Below are 17500 nucleotides of genomic sequence, written 5' to 3' on the forward strand. Positions count from 1 at the left end.
GAAAATGATCTCGGGGCGCATGCGCGTGCCCCATTTCTTCGTTCCGAGTCTGGACATCATGGCGGAGGTTCCGCTTCCGGAGCGGGAATTCCTCTACATCCTCTTCCACATCGCTAAGGAGCTTTTCTAGACTACCCCCCTCCCTCGGCCACCCTCCCACTACCCTCACTTAACCCCCACCCCACCCCCCATCCTCCTCTCTCTCTCTCTCTCTCTTCCCCGGCCTGCAACAGTCTCCTCGCTCGCTCAGTGGTTACATATACACTGCAGCCTTGTAACTTCCTTCTTCGATCTGAGGATCCTGAATTCGATTCGATTCGATCATCGGCATCAGTGCTTCAAACAGTGGTGGGTGGGTTAATGGTGGAAATAGGCTTTTTGGGAGGTTTTTGTGGGTGCTTTTTTTGTGTGGCGTTTTTGTTTTTTGTTTTTTTTCGGGGGTTTATTTTTTTTTTACTATCATTGTTGTTGTTGTTATTAATATTATTGTTTTGAATGGTTTCGGTGCTGTTGTCAGCACGGCAGGCAGAATAAAAGGGGTGGATGAGATTGTTGAAACAGAGGTGGTTGTTGAGCTGCGTCAGGACAGCTTTTTTCAAGGAGTTTGGACAGGAATGGAAGATTAGAAACTGGTCGATAGTTTTTCTTCAAAATGTTTGCGTCAGGGTTAGGTTTCTTCAGAAGAGGCCAGACGATTGCAGATTTGGAAGTGGATGGAAACGTTCCAGTGAGAAGGGATGAGTTGATAAGGTGACTGTGGGGAGAAGCTGTGAGAACAGACAGAGGCTGGTATGGGATCGAGCTCACAGCTTTCACACGAATATATTTGGTATGTACGTATTTAACATAAATCATATTTTGAGATTTGCTGATCAGATTAGTGAACACGTGTAGCAGCAGCTGGCATGTATGTGTGTGTGTGTGTTTGTGTATGTGTGTGTGTGCACGCACACACGCACACAGAGAGAGGGAGAGAGAGGGCAAAAAGGGGGAGGAGGTGGGTCGGGGGGGGGGGGACGGAGGTGGACATTTTCAGGGGGGGGGGCATTTCAGAACGAGGCTAAAATGCAAGAAGGGGGACATTTTGGCCGCTGAAAATGTCTGCAGGGGACATTATGAACTGCGAGAAAATCCCCGAGGGACATTTCCTGCGGTCAAATTGTCCCCCGGGGGACGTTTCCGGGGAGGGGGGGGTACAGTCTGGGATGCTACACCGGTCAACAAATGTGCAGACCTGCTATAGTACCCGAACCTCGTTCATGTGTATATACAGAAAGAGAAGGTCAAATGATAATGATAATAATGATGATAATGATCATCATTATCATCATTATCATTATCATCATCATCATCATCATTATTATTGTTATTATTATTATTATTATCACCATCATCATCATCATCATCATCATCATCATCATCATTATTATTGTTATTATTATTATTATTATCACCATCATCATCATCATCATCATCATCATCATCATCATTATTATCATCCTTATCATCATCATTACCATCATCATCATCATCATTATTGTTGTTGTCATTGTTATTATAATCATAATCATGATCTTTTTCTTTGTTTTTTCTTCTTTTTGACTCACTTGTGTAAACAAAGTGAGTCTATGTTTTAACCAGGTGTTCGGTTGTCTGTGTGTGTGTGTGTGTGTGTGTGTGTGTGTGTGTCCGTGGTAAACTTTAACATTTTCTCTGTAAATACTTTGTCATTTGACACCAAATTAGGCATAAAAATAGGAAAAATTCAGTTCTTTCCAGTCATCTTGTTTAAAACAACATTGCACCTCTGGGATGGGCACCAAAAAAAAATAATGAAGCCTAATTATATGCAAACTGAATTTACTGTTATATTTATATTTTTTGTATTCTCTAAACTTGGCACTTTGATCTGATATTCTGACCCAACAACAAAAGCAGTCATTATTATCATTTTTTGTTCAAACAGGAACTTCTTTTGCTAAGCATGGAAGTTTTATTTATTTTGCAAATGTTTTGGTGCAGATAGTAAAGAAGGGAAATTACTCTAATTAATGCTAGGGGACTTAATTTGCTTTAAACTGATCTTTCTCATCTTAAACATTACATTTTGAAATTATACTCAATACATAAAAAGCTTGTGTGTTTTACTCTCAGTCACAAGTGAGTCTTGAAGGCCTTGTTTTTTTTTTTACTGATCACCTGGGTCAACAGATGTGCTGACATGCTACAGTGCCTGAACCCCGTTCATGTGTATATACAGAAAGAGGAGGTCAAATGATAATGATACCATTATTATTATTATTATCATCATCATCATCATTATTACTACTATTATTATTGTTGTTGTTGTCATCATCATTGCTATTATAATCATAATAATGATCTTTTTCTTTTCTTTTTTAAAATATTTTTTTAACTGATCACCCGGGTCAACAGATGTGCAGACCTAATACACTGCCCGAACCTCGTTCATGTGTATATACAGATATAGAAGGTCAAATGATAATGATAATCATGATAATGACCATCATTATTATTGTCGTTGTTGTTGTTGTCAATATGGGTGTAGTGTTGGTGTAGTGTATAGTCTCACTCTCTTCGTACCAGTATATATTACAGTATCATATATAGAAAGCAGTACCAGCTGTTAACAGCAAACAGCCCTTCCTTCAATGAATCCTTTGGTCTGGTGCATTGTAATCAACCTTTCTCAGGCTCTTGGGAGTTTCACTTTCAGTTTCACTTTTTCAAGGAGGCGGCACTGCGTTCGGACAAATCCACATACGCTACACCACATCTGCTAGGCAGACGCCTGAGCGCAGCTTAACCCAACGCGCTTAGACACAGAGTGCGTGCTTGTATATTTGTGTACTTATCAAAATGTTGTTGTTTTTTGGGGGGGTGGGGGGTGGGGGGTGCGGGGGGTGTTTGTTTTTTTGGGTGCATAATTTTACTAGAGGACAACACTCTCGTTGCCATGGGTTCTTTTTCAGTGCGACAAGTGCATGCTGCACACGGGACCTCGGTTTATCGTCTCATCCAAAAAGACTAGACGCTCAGTTAAAAAAAAAAAAAAAAAAATCCAGTCAAACTTGGGAGAAAGGGCGACAGCGGGATTCGAACCCACACCCTCACGGACTCTCTACATTGGGAGCTGAGGGTCTGAACCATTCTGCCACCGTCCTCCTAAAGAAGTTCGTCGACCAGGGATTGAACCCGGACCAACTGCTTGGAAGGCAACCATGCTAACCGTTTCACCACCGACGCCTCTTCAGAAAGAAAAGAAAGATCCACATGTTCGCCCCCGGTTTTTCTTCCAACATCATCTTTACTTAGACAAAGACTGACAGAATCTGATACATTTTATACAGTTTTCAGTTTCAGTAGCTCAAGGAGGCGCGTCACTGCGTTCGGACAAATCCATATACGCTACACCACATCTGCCAAGCAGATGCCTGACCCTGAGCAGCGTAACCCAACGCGCTTAGTCAGGCCTTGAGAAAAAAAAGAAAAGGAAAGAAAAGAAAAAATAAATAAAAATAAAATAAAATAAAATAATAATAATAATAATAATAGATAAATACATTAAAGAAAAAGAACTCTACTACTGATAATAATATGTATAAGGCGCAAAAACTTGATGAAGTCAACTTTTGGCGTACAAAAAAAAAAAAAAAAAAAAAAAAAAAAAAAAAAAATCACAAAATAAATAAATAATAATAATATAAAAAAATAATAATAAATTAATAATAATGATAATAATAATAATGATAATGAAATACAGTATACAGTAGGAAATGAAAATGGAATACTGTTTTGAACATCCACCAATCAACACCAAAAGAACACTGGCAGAACAATGAATATTCATCAACAACACATCGATTTCATTCCAAAGCTTAGTCAAGACATACCAATGTTGCCCACTTCTGAACAAACCTGTTTGATTTCATAATTATGAAAAAAACATATCTGTTGACTTCGTATGCTTGTTTAAGGTCTTTTGTGAACATTTGCGGCATTGGATTTGCTTTATTGATTCTACGTTAGTACACAAAGTATTTAGCTACCAATAAAATTTGTGAATAGCATCCATCAGTTTGTGTTTTGTTGTTATCTCCAAAAAAAATACGAATGCATGTTTAACAGCAAGTCTATCACAATTTAAACGCTTTTCTTTTAAATAGCTCACAAATTATGTCCATATTTTCCCTCTACATCATCACATTCCCATAGATAATGTTGGATTGTGTCCCATTTTCTTGACAAACATTACACTTGGTATTTGAGACCACTCCCATGACCATTAGCATAGAGTTTGTTACAAGAACACGATAATAAATTTATTAATTTTAATTTGAAACCATTTCATCTTTGTTGTATTAAAACTATCCTTCCATTCAAGTTTGTTTTAAAACAAACAGACCAACAAAACAAAACAAAAAAATCCCAAATTTTTACAGGCATTTGACAGTGCTGATTCCTCAATTATTCATTCCCGCTGTTCATGGGCTTTCCCTATTTTTCATGCTTTTTACTGCGTTTAATGCCTCCTACAATGTCATGATTTCAATGTTACAAATAACGGTGAGAGGAAAAGCGAGCAGGGTGTACGCAATTCACTCCCTACACAGGCTTCTCCAACATCATCATCTGCTCCTTCTCCTCCTCCTTCTCCTCTTCTTCCTTCTCCTCAACCTCCTTTTTCTCCATCTCCTGACATTCTTTTGCGGTGGCCTCCCTTCCTTTGGCCCTGTACTTCTTGAAGAGGCCATAAAAAAGGGAAAGAACCAGAGGCGGAATTGTCGCCATGATACCGGAAGCTGGGGGCGCCACCGCCGCCAACTCCCCCTCGGGGGCAGGAAGGGAGAAGATGACGATGAGGAAGGCGATGGCGGTGTTCTGGATGCCCGTTTCCAAGGCGATCGTCTTGACCCTGAGCCACGGCAGTCGGAGGGCGAATGAGATGACGCCTCCCACCACGTAGCTGTAAGGTCATGTGACGTCATATCAAGTCATTTGCATCATCATAACATGACGTCATATTCCACGATGTCATAAGATATAAGAACTGTCGTAAATGTAACATAATTTAACATCCTTATTCTCATTTATATCTTAAAAAGAAAAAAAGAAAAGAAAAGAAGGAAAAAAAAAGGAAAAAAGAAAGAAAAGAAAAAAGAAAAAAAAGGGCGGCCTCACTAGGTATGACGTAATATCCTATGATATCATAAGATAGTAGAGTGGGCTTAATCGTAACGTAATTTATCATCCTCATTCCTCATCAATAGTTCGAATCCCGCTCTCGCCCTTTCTCCGAAGTTTGACTGGAAAATCAAACTGATTGTCTAGTCTTTAGGATGAGCACGAATAAACCGAGGTCCCGTGTGTAGCACGCTTTTGGCGCACTGAAAAAGAACCCAAGGCAACTAGAGTGTTGTCCACTGGCAACGTTCTGTAGAAAAAATCCGCTCGGAGCCTGACAAAGCAAGTTGGGTTATGCTGCTGGTCAGGCATCTGCCTAGTGGACGTGATGTAGCGTATATGGATTTGTCCGAAAGCTGTGATGCCTCCTTGAGAAAATAAAACTGAAAAACTGAAACATCAATTTTTTTTTTTTTTTTTTTAAGAAAAAAAGGGGGGAGCTAACCCCCCGAAAACGGAGTATGGCTGCCTACATGGTGGGGGTGAAAACGGTCGTATACGCAAAAGCCCATCTGTGTACATACGAGTGAACGTGGGAGTTGCAGCTCTCGAACGAAGAAGAAGAATGACTGGAAATAAACGTACCCCAAATAGGGCAGCAGGCAGCCCGCCAGAACGATGGCGAGATCAAACAGGCGGAAGATGTACAGGTTGGAGTACACACCCATGACCAGCATGTAGAGAATGGTCACCAAGTACACTGGCTTCAGTGCCTGTCAGGCATAGCATCATACGGTGATGAGATAGAGAGAGAGGGGGGGGGGAGAGAAAGGGGAGGGAAGGAGAGAGAGAGAGGTGGGGGTAAAGATAGAGAGGAGGGAGAGAGAAAGAGGGAAGCGGACAGCATGTAGAGAATGGTCACCAAGTACACTGGCGTCAGTATCTGGACAGGCATAACATCACACGGCGATGAGACAGAGAGGTGGGGAGGGAGAGAAAGGGGAGAGAAGGAGAGGGAGGCGGTGATGAGACAGAGAGAGAGGGGGGGGGTGTGAAATGGGAGGGAAGGAGAGAGAGCCGGGGGGGGGGGGAGAGGGGTAAAGATAGAGAGGAGGGAGAGGGGGAGAGAGGGAAGGGGAGAGTATGTGGAGAATAGTCATCAAGTACACTATCTTCAGTATCTGGACAGACATAGCATCGTACGGTGATGAGACAGAGAGAGAGGGGGGAAGGGAGAGAAAGGGGAGGGAAGGAGAGGGAGGCGGTGATGAGACACAGAGAGAGAGAGAGGGGGGGAGGAGTGAAATGGGAGGGAAGGAGAGAGAGCCGGGGGGGGGGGTTAAGATAGAGAGATGGGAGAAGGAGGGAGAGAGGGGGGGAAGCAGAGAGGATGTAGAGAATGGTCACCAAGTACACTATCTTCAGTATCTGGACAGGCATAGCGTCACACGGCGATGAGAGAGAGAGAGAGAGAGAAGGAGAGAGATGGGGGAGAGAGAGAGAGGGGGAGGGGGCAGTAGAGACACAGGACAGTTTAATTGTCAGGCCATTTGCCCAAACAATGGAGTGAGCATGGTATGAAAAGGAATATGAGAAAATACATCGACATGAAATCACATTCACACATGAGGGAGGGAGAGAGAGAGAGGAGGGGGGAGACAGGATGGAGAGAGAGAGAGATAGGTAAAGATAGAGATAAAGAGGGGGGGAGAGAGGGGGCAAGGAAAGAGGATGGAAAGAGAGAGGTAAAGATAGAGAGGAGAGATACGGGAGAGAGAGGGGGGAGGAGAGAGAGAGAGGGGATAGAGAGAGATGAGAGACAGAGGGGAGAGAGAGAGGAGAGGGAATGGAGAGAGAGAGAGAGGAGAGAGAATGGAGAGAGAGAGGAGAGAGAATGGAGAGAGAGAGAGGAGAGAGAGAGAGGAGAGAGAATGGAGAGAGAGAGGAGAGAGAATGGAGAGAGAGGAGAGAGAGAGGAGAGAGAATGGAGAGAGAGAGAGAGGAGAGAGAATGGAGAGAGAGAATGGAGAGAGAGAGAGGAGAGAGAATGGAGAGAGAGAGAGGAGAGAGAATGGAGAGAGAGAGAGGAGATGGAAGGGAGAGAGGAGAGAGAGAGAGGAGAGAGAATGGAGAGAGAGAGAGGAGAGAGAGAGAGGAGAGAGAATGGAGAGAGAGAGGAGAGGGAATGGAGAGAGAGAGAGGAGATGGAAGGGAGAGAGGAGAGAGAGAGAGGAGAGGGAATGGAGAGAGAGGTAAAGATAGAGAGGAGAGATACGGGAGAGAATGAGAGGGGGGAGGAGAGAGAGGACGGAAAGACAGACGAAGACAGAGGAGAGAGAGAGAGAGGAGAGGGAGGGGATAGAGAGAGAGGAGAGGGAAGGGAGAGATGAGAGAGAGGGAAAGCGGAGGGAAGGAGAGAGACAGAGGAGGGAGATAAAGATAGAGAGGAGGGAGAATGAGAAAGGAGAGGGAAGGAGAGAGAGGGAAACAAAGAAGAGAAACACTGGGAGACAGACAGACAGACAGACAGACAGACAGAGCGAGGGTAGAAGAAAGATTAAAAGAGGAAACGAAAAGTGGGAGAAGGTGCTCGTAAAACAGGGAGGTACAGAGAGAGATATGAAGAAAGAGTGATGCGGGATGCACCTTCACACGAACACAGACACACTGAAAGAGAAAGAACAAAAAAAACAAAAATCACACAGATAGTCACAAACATTATATGCGTACGCGCACACACCACACCACCACCTCCTCCCTCGCCCCCACCCCGCACACCCCACTCATGCACACACGTCACTACCCGCTTAACACATACCACCCTCACCTCATCTCCCAGCTATACGCTCGAACATCATCCCCACCCTTCCTCCCACCAATCCCACACACACTCACCCAACCCACTAATCTAAAAATAAATGGATAACTCATTGGCCAGGAAAGCTGAAGCCAACTGGACGCCATACTGACACTCGTATCCGGCTGTCAGTCCGTCGATATGTCCTCTGCTAACTGGTGGTAGTTTCTGAACTGTAACCGTGTATCTTCGATGAAATCGTGTTATGCTTGCCACCACGACATGCCAAATGTTGTGTCTTGATTGATATCTGCCAATGGTTCATTTATCAGAGTTATTACAGGAAAACAGTACAGTGACACGTAACGCAAACTTGCTGTGGAGGCACACACATGAATGTCAGCTTGACTAACAACGCGAGGAAATGAAAACTTGCCGTAAAGCAGTTATCGTAGCCAGCTCAGCGCTCGGCTATAATTGAAGTTACCGCTTCGCGCTGAACTGACACGAGTGGCAAAATGGCTGATTGAACACTTCCGCTGGCTTCAGTTACCAAAGGGGCTCAAAGAAGGAATGCGCTATCCACCTATTCTTAGAACAGTGCACCCAACCCCGCCACACCTTTATTATAACTACCGCCACCCGCGGTAAGCGGTATTGGATGAACAGCCCCAGAAACAGCGGCAGAATGATAGTCGCCAGCGTTTCCACGATCTTCAGGTAGGGGATGCTGATTTTGCCACTGCCCGACTCTAAGGTACTCCCCAGTGTGAACAGCCAAAAGGGCATCATACCTGCACACACCCAGACAAAACTTACATCACCCGTATTGAAGACAAATCGTAGAATGAGTCACAGTTCCAGTTTTCAGTTTTACTTTCTCAAGGAGACGTCAATGCGTTCGGACAAATCCATGTACGCTACACCACATCTACTAGGCAGATGCCTAACAGCGCCATAACCCAATGCGCTTGTCAGGCTTTGAGTGCATGCATATATATTTGTGTACCTATCAGAGTGGATTTCTTTTCACATAATTTTGACAGAGGACAACATTCTCATTGCCATGGGTTCTTTTTTAGTACGCTTAGTGTGTGCTGCACACGGGACCTCGGTTTATCGTCTCATCCGAAAAACTAGACGCTCAGTTTCATTTTCCAGTCAAACTTGGGAGAAAGGGCGAGGGCGGGATTCGAACCCACACCCTCACGGACTCTCTGTATTGACAGCTGAGTGTCTTAGCCATTCTGCCGCCTTCCTCCTCACAACCGCATGTTGAAGACAACTCGTAGAATGAGTCACAACCACAGCAATGTAAAACATAGATATGGGTTTGAAAAGGATATGCTTCTTGAGTGCTGATTGTTGAAGCTATGGGAAGAATAGGATAGGTATCTTGAGCATCAGTGGAAAAAAAAAACAACCAGTCCCGAACAATTTCTTTAGTGAATAGAATTTCCAGCATCCAAGGACACGCTTAAAAAAAAAAACTTAGCTGAAAAAAAGTCCCGCACTATTTCATCAGTGGATAGGAATTTCCAGTATCCAAGGACACGCTTTTTCTCTTTTTTTTCTTCTTTTTTTTTTATCATGCTGGACACAGAATACGATAAATCAGATATGGAAAAGCGAAGAGAAAGATATGTATCTTGAAGGTCAGTCCCGCAGCATCTTATCGCTTGTGGGAAATTTATGTAGTCATGGGCATGCTTTCTCCATGACACACACCTGTTCACAGGCTGTTTCAATTCACAGATGTTGAAGGGATAAGGATAGGTATCTTCAGTATCAGTGGATGTAAAGTATCGCAGGATTTTTTTTTTTTTTTAAAAAAAAAAATTTATGTCAACTGGAATTGAATTTCCGGTTTGCAGGACATTATTATTTTTTTCTATCATACATGTACACAGAGAATATCACATATGGATATTGGAGGGAAAGAGGGAAGATACATCGCATGTTAGTAACTGTAAGTCCCCAGTAATTGTAGCTTTTTATTTGCTTATTGAAAAGTTCCGGCGCCTCGGGACACAAATTTCTCTGTTGGTCAACGGAAACGAGTGATATTCCTCCTTAACAATACCTGGTGACACTGCGTGATAATCAGCTGTACTGCGTGCACAAGCATGAAAGAAAGGAAGGAAGGAAGGGAAAAAAAGAATAGAGACAGAAAAACAGAAAGAAAGATGAGGAAATGCCACTGATTCAGGAAGCAAGATCAGATCGTTTGGTCATTAATCATCTGAGATGATGATACTAGACTGAGAATAAATGATATCATGATGAAGAATATGATGATGATAATTATTATTATCACTGTTATTACTTTATAACTTAGAAATCATTATATCTGAAAATTAATGACAGGGGAAGAATTATTCAACTGAAAAGTGGGTGGCTGAGGTAAAGTGGGGGTGGGGGGAGGACTAAGAGAGAGAGAGAGAGACAGACAGACAGACAGACAGACAGAGAGAGAGAGAGAGAGAGAGAGAGAGAGAGAGAGAGGAAAAGATAGAGCACAAAATGTAAAATGGATAGGGTGTGTGTCAGTGATTGGAGAAAAAAAAAACAATATTGGAGAGGGTGTGTGTGTGAGGGGGACGGGGGTGGATTAGGACAGAAAATTGATCAGTAATCAAATACTGTATGCAATACTTCTATAGATTATTATTTGTAAAGAGGATGATGTGGGGACCTACAACAAACAAACGACTGGACTATTTAACACATAACTAGCTAACTTTAATATAACTAGAAAGATCAGTTAGCAGCACAACGACATCAACAACAACATCGAGAAAAACCCGCTACCCCCGCCACTTACCCCCAAGCACTCACCCAGCGAAGCCATGGTACTGATGACGGTGAGAGTGATTGACAGGGAGATGTCTCCGCCCAGAAGGTAGGTGTACATGTTAGAAATTCCACCCCCAGGACACAACCCACAGGCAAAAATCCCGAAGGAGACAGGAGCGTTTGCCACGTTCACGCTGCGGGCCACCCCATAGGCGATCTGAAAATGGATTGATTGATTGATGGATGGATTCTTCTTCTGCTTCGTTCGTGGGCTGCAACTCCCACGTTCACTCGTATGTACATGAGTGGGCTTTAACGTGTATGACCGTTTTTACCCCGCCATATAGGCAGTCATACTCCGTTTTCGAAGGTGTTCATCCTGGGTATGTTCTTGTTTTCATAACCCACCGAACGCTGACATGGATTACAGGATCTTTAACATGCGTATTTGATCTTCTGCTCGCATATACACACGAAGTGGTTTCAGGCACAAGCAGGTCTGCACATATGTTGACCTGGGGGATCGGAAAAATTTCCACCCTTTACCCACCAGGCGCTGTTACCGAAATTCGAACCCGAGACCCTCAGACTGAAAGTCCAACGCTTTGACCACTTGGCTGTTGCGCCCTGTCGGTTGGTGGATTCATTGCTTAGACTGACAGACTGAATGATTTATATATATATATATATATATATATATATATATATATATATATATATCGAGAGAGAGAGAGAGAGAGAGAGAGAGAGATTAACTATGGTTGATTAGATTCACTAGACTGACAGACTAATTGGTTCGTTTTACATCTGTCTATGTATATAGATAGAAACATATCTATCTCTCTAGATAGATAGATATAGATATGTTTCTATCTATCTATCTAGATAGTCGTTTTTGACTATGACCATCCAATATATAGATATATATAGAGAGAGATTGGTGGGTTCATTCCTTAGATTGACACAATGATTCATTCGTTAGCTGGTCGATGGTTAATCCTCTCTGGTTCCAGTGGCACACACACAGCCCCCACCAAAAATCTTTGCTGTCTGTCTTGGGCTGTTTCCGCTGGCGCCCCCCCTCCCACTCCCACCCCCCGGTCCCCTACCCCACCACTCTCCCCCCCAACCCCCTACCCCCTTCCTCCCCCTCCGCTGCAGAATTTTGCCGAAAGACAACATTTTTGTTGCCATGGGCTCTTTTCAGCGCGCAAAGTACGTGCTGCACACGGGACCGCGGTTTATCGTCTCATCACTAAACGCTCAGTTTGGATTTTTTTTTAAGTCAAGCTTGGGAGAAATGACGAGAGCTGGAATCGGACCAAGACCCCCACGAAGACTGTAATTCCAGATTACGTGTACTATTAAACATTTTGCCACCTTTTCATTGGACTCACCAAGGACATGGACTCACCAAGGTCATGGACTCACTCACCAAGGACATAGACTCACTAATGACTTGGAGTCGCCAAGGACATAGACACTAAGGTCATGGACTCACCAAGGACATGGACTCACCAAGGTCATGGACTCACAAAGGACATGGACTCACCAAGGACATAGACTCACTAATGACTTGGAGTCGCCAAGGACATGGACTCGCCAAGGACATAGACTCACGAACGTGGACTCACCGAGGACATAGACTCACGAACGTGGACTCACCGAGGACATAGACTTAGGGTCATGAACTCACCAAGGACATGGACTCACCAAAGACTCAGCAATGACATGGACTAACTAAGGACATGGGCTCACGAAAGACTCACCAAGGACATGGCTTCGCCAATGACATAGACTCACGGACCTGGACTCACCAAGGACATGGACTCACGGACTTGGACTCACCAAGGACATGGACACAAAGACTCACCAAGGACATATACTCACGAACATGGACTCACTACGGGCATGGACTCACCAAAGACTCAACCAAGGACATGGACTCACCAAGGACATGGACACACCAAATACTCATCAAGGACAAGGGCTCACCAAGGACATGGACACACTTAAGGACATGGACACACTTAAGGACATGGACTCACCAAGGACAAGGACTCACCAAGGACAAGGACTCACGGACATGGACTCACTTAAGGACAATAAACTCACCAGAGGCATACAGACGTACTGACAGCAGAACCCGATGGCAGGGGCGAGGGGTCTTCTTAGCACCTCCTTCACCACCTTCATGTCTGTCGTGCATCCCATCGACGCCGTCACTGCCACCACGATGACGTAAGAGCTGATGCGAAAGATGACGTCAAGGAGGCGCTGCTTCCTCAGCACGAGCAGCACGGTTCGATGAACGAGTACAGAAGGCGATGACGATGACGATGACGGTGGTGACGAAGGTTCAGTGACACCGTCGTTTGAGAGCGAATTTGAGACAGGTTCAGAGCTTTTGATGGACTCAGAAGACGGTTCATGTGCTGACTTTGACAGGTTTGATGGGTGGGACATTTCTCCGTCATGCAGCGTCCCAAGGTAGAAGAGCAAAACGGCCTTCCCTATCAGCTCGGTAGATATGTGCACGTGAAACGTACCGAAAACAACAGGTCCACCACCAACTTTGCCTTCAGCGGCAGAGTTTTCTGCGTTTTCACCCAGAAGCTGGCTGCCCTGCTGACATGAGATGTTCACTGACACGGGGGAAGTAAGGACAGCGGTCCTCTGATGGTATATTTGATCAAGAGAAGCTTCAAGGACGTAGTGAGCGTGCTTGTTGGGGCATCGAAGTGTGTAGTTGCCTTCAAACACACGCTCGCTGTCCATGGCCATGACCACGACGCCTGGAGGGACCGGAAAAGCGAGTCCTTCGGTTGTGGTGTTGATGCCGATGTCTATGATCTTGTCTGTCTGGTTGTTGTAGAGGGTGAGTTGTTCAGCCGTCATGTTTGTGGCTACGTTCGAATTTTCGTTCCGCGGGGGATTATCAGCTCTCTGGGGATCCCTTAGAACCTCGTTGACGTTCACATCGTAACCCTGAGTCTGGGAGAATGGTGGCAGTTGGGTTCTGTTCTCGTGTAAGGTATTGTCTCTTCTAGCTCTGTGACAAGACACTCTGAAAACTAACACACAACTTTGCAGAACTGCCGAAACTAACACAACACGAAGAAACTTCATCGTGGTGGAGGTGGCGGCGGTTGAGCAAGAATCCGGAACAGTGTATCAGACTGTTCTGTTAGGAAGCAAATGGCAATGTCAGAAGCCCTCTGTACCCTTAATTCACTGTGATGAGTTATCACATCGAAGGAGACGTGTTTTTTTCGTGTGGCACAACATTTTATATATATATATATTGATATACATATATATGTGTGTGTGTGTATGTGGTTGCACGAGAATCATGGGGCGCTCGTGTGAACATTTTTTTGTTGTTGTTCAGGTGAGAGCTCAGGTAGATAAGTGCTCTCTGGCACAACTTGTTTGTCATCGAACCTGTCCGGCCGTTCGGCTTACAGCTGCAGAGAACTTTGGCTCTGAGACCCTAGTGCTCAGGTGAGAGTGGAAAAAAACCAACTTGGAATATTTCTGGTGTTTATTTTAATTCATTGTTATAGCGTAATGGATAAGTGTATTTGTATGTGCATTTGATAGTAGTTTTGCTTTTTGGTCTTTAAAAAACCCCTCAATGTTATCATGTTATCATACTGTTTCTAAACTTGGCAGTAAGGTTCCTTTTTGTCAAAGTGTTCATAATGTCATTGCTGCTGTGGCAGGGAGAAAAGAATATTGTTTTGCTAACACTTGATTTTGCCTAATCTTTGTATCATTATTGGAATGATTTTCACTGAGACTTTCTTCTTAACACTTAACGTGGCGATAGCCTTGAGATGGCCTTAGTGGTCGGCGAGGCTCTAAGCACCATAATTTGATTTGATTTGGTTTGATTCTTCGCAACGCTGGAATAATGGAATATAAATTTGTAATATGTAATTACTAGCACTTGCTTAGAAAACGTATTTGATTCGAAAGACAGAAATAGGCTAAAAGATTACGCTATTACGAAGACGATAGGTAAGGAATTATGAATATATAACTGGTAAATCAATGGTGAGGATGATGTGTGACTGAACCTAGGAAAGTTAGTGAAATTGTACAGGGCACGCACACACACCCACTCACACACATGTGACTGACGGGACTAACGGACAAGACAAGACGATACAGAGACGAGCATAAACACGTACATTATCAAAGATGAACAAAGTATTTATATTTTGATTCCAAGAGCTTGTGGGTTGGCGCTGGGCCAAGACCTAGCAGCCGCAGCAGCAGCAGCAGTAACCGCTGATGACGCCACTGTCGAGGGCAGCCAAGCTGTGGAGAAGGCGCTGAGAGCAGCCTGTGTTCTGGACCGAAGACTGGAGTGAAACGGACGTGAAGTACATGAGTATTCCCGTTATGTGTTGTGCAGTGTGTTAGGTGTTGTTGCCCTTAAACCATAGTTAGTATGAGTGCGTGAGTGAATGTGTGAATTTTTCAAATATAGTGGGGTTTTTTGTATATAAATATTTCGGATCCACTCTGTTTACGCATACCCAGATTCAAACACTCGACTGTTGGCCGCCGTTCTTTCTGTCTCTGGACCTTGCAATTGGAATGAACTTCCTCTTTCGCTTCAAGTCTCCACACTCAGCTCTTTCAAGTCTGGCCTTAAAACCCACCTCTTCCCAAAATAGCCTCCCTTGCCTGCCTCTTCCTTGTCTTTAGTTTCTACAGTTTTAGAGTTATGCATGCGTGTGAATGACTGCTGCGAAAGCGCTTAGATTTGTCTCTGCACAAGATTCAGCGCTATATAAATACCATTATTAGTATTATTATTATTATGCACGTGAACATGGCTAAGAGGAATGAGAAGTGAAATTTTCTGTCTATATCTAAACGGGTTTGAATGGAGGTCTTTACAATTACCTACCAGGTCACCCGCTTTCTGCTTGGCCGGGTACTGTCCGATTCACTTGACAGTCAGGGTGAAACTGGGTTCCCTGGCCAAGACGTTCGATCAGCTGTGTTCACAGCTGTTGATGTACTGTGGCTGGTTATGGGTTAAATCCAACTCGCCTGATTTAACTTCATACCTGCAGAGTTTTTCCTGTAGGAAAGTCAGAACAGTATTGGTGATGAACATGGACACGCATAATTTTTCGTCTGCGCATGCGCTTCCGCACGCGCGCATGTTTTTGTTTTTTTGGTTTTTGTTTTTGTTTGTTTTGTTTTTGTGGTTTTGTATATTGCGTATTTGTGCGTGTGTATGTTGTCTCACTGTGTGTGTGTGTGTGTATCTGTGCGTGCGTGCATGAATGTACTACGTGCGTGTATGAACGAAGACGTGCCTGAGTACCCGAACGATGACAAATAAAACCATGTTGCTGATATCACAGCCGACCGAAAGGGGCTCCTTTATGGGCTGAGTGATCATTGAAACCAAAACCAGCAGTCAGATAAACTAAACAATATGAACAGTCATTCGGATGAGACGATAAACCCGAGGTCCCTTGTGCAGTATGCACAGCGCACGTAAAAGAACCCATGGCAACAAAAGGGTTGTCCCTGGGAAAATTTTGTAGAAAAATCCGCTTCAATAAAAACAAAATGCAGGCAGGAAAATTTTTTAAAAAGAACAGGTGGCACTCTCAGTGTAGCGACGCGCTCTCCTTGGGAAGAGCAGCGCGAATTTCACACAGAGAAATCTGTTGTGACAAAAAAAAGTTATACAATACAATAGTACAATACAATAAAAAAATAAAAATAATAATAAAAAAACCCATAGAAAGACCATGTTCTGTTCCTCTAAAAAAAAAAATTGTTAGTTTTTCATTACAAAGATGTATTGTTTTTTTGTTTTCTTTTAATCAGTCATTTTCATTATCGGACATCCACACCTATACCCATCCCCCCCCCCCCCCCACCACGCTCCCCACCCCCTCATACACACACACACACACACACACACACACACACACACAATCGCACACGAATACAGTAATTTCTTTTCCATCCCTCGATTTTTTTTCCCTTTCCCTCTAATATCACTTAAAGTGAAAAGACGTTAACGCACTCAGTACGGCCAGTCCTCTCTTCTCTTCTACACAGATCCATCGGATGTCCAGTGGGTGTCTGAATGACCCAACCTTTAGCTTCCGTCGTCAGAATTGTGGTATTCTTTGTCAACATTCACGTCTTCAGTATAAGAGCCTTTCGCTTGTAATATTTTGATGGTGGTAATTGGGGTGAAACGCTGCTAACGTCTCTTTCGCCGTTCGTATGGAAAGAGGTAACTAAAGAACGAACACACAATGAAATAATCATAAGGTTATTACATAGACTCCCTTTTTTTTCCTTTTTTTTTGCACATGTGCATCTTTTTTCTTTACGAATGGGCAAAAAACAACAAAAAAAGTGAAAAATGAAAGATAACATCCCCATTCTTTGGCCAATGATGAAGGCACACGGAGCACTAAAAAGTTTGTAAGTGCTCCGTGGACTGTGTTGAACTGAGAACATCAACATCAACAACAAAACAACGAACTATCAATCACTGAGCCAAACCAAACAAAACTAACAACGAAAAAAGGCCCTGTGAGAGAGAGGGAGAGGAGAGAGAGAGGGGGAGAGAGGGGGAGAGAGAGAAGCGAGAGGGAGAGAGGGAGGGAGAGAGAGAGCAAGGCTTTTAACATGATCAATCAAAAGACCGCACCAGGTGATGTTTTGACCGCGTTTTGATCGCAATTGCCAAAGATTTTGATTATATTT

The 17500-nt window shown here is 43.7% G+C and overlaps 2 protein-coding genes across 6 annotated transcripts in view; one reads left to right on the plus strand and one right to left on the minus strand.

The window, feature by feature from the left end:
• Window positions 1-438, plus strand: part of LOC143275429 (uncharacterized) — an 11965-nt gene extending 11527 nt beyond the window's left edge. For all 5 annotated transcript variants that reach the window (XM_076579514.1, XM_076579515.1, XM_076579517.1 and 2 more), the window contains one exon: window positions 1-438. This exon is cut by the window's left edge and continues 107 nt beyond it. In XM_076579514.1, the coding sequence (XP_076435629.1) occupies window positions 1-130 (130 nt within the window). In that variant the 3' untranslated portion in view covers window positions 131-438.
• Window positions 439-2899: 2461 nt separating this feature from the next.
• On the minus strand, window positions 2900-13789 carry LOC143275331 (ileal sodium/bile acid cotransporter-like). Its single transcript, XM_076579354.1, has 5 exons — window positions 12854-13789; window positions 10781-10955; window positions 8564-8736; window positions 5791-5918; window positions 2900-4987 (listed from the first exon to the last, which is right to left on the minus strand). The coding sequence occupies exons 1-5, from the start codon at window positions 13634-13636 to the stop codon at window positions 4627-4629; spliced, it is 1620 nt and encodes a 539-aa protein (XP_076435469.1). The 5' UTR covers window positions 13637-13789; the 3' UTR covers window positions 2900-4626.
• Window positions 13790-17500: the final 3711 nt, after the last annotated feature.

This window comes from Babylonia areolata, chromosome 30 (assembly GCF_041734735.1).
Source record: "Babylonia areolata isolate BAREFJ2019XMU chromosome 30, ASM4173473v1, whole genome shotgun sequence".
Taxonomy (NCBI): Eukaryota; Metazoa; Mollusca; class Gastropoda; order Neogastropoda; family Buccinidae; genus Babylonia; species Babylonia areolata.

Excerpts from the sequence above, each read along its gene's own strand:
- LOC143275331 (XM_076579354.1), bottom strand. The coding sequence starts at position 13,636 with ATGACGGCTGAACAACTCACCCTCTACAACAACCAGACAGACAAGATC. Across the intron at positions 10,956-12,853 it reads AGTACGTCTGTATGCCTCTG|ATCGCCTATGGGGTGGCCCG; the intron begins GTGAGTTTATTG and ends ATCCATTTTCAG. Across the intron at positions 4,988-5,790 it reads TGCCTGCTGCCCTATTTGGG|CTACGTGGTGGGAGGCGTCA; the intron begins GTACGTTTATTT and ends ATGACCTTACAG.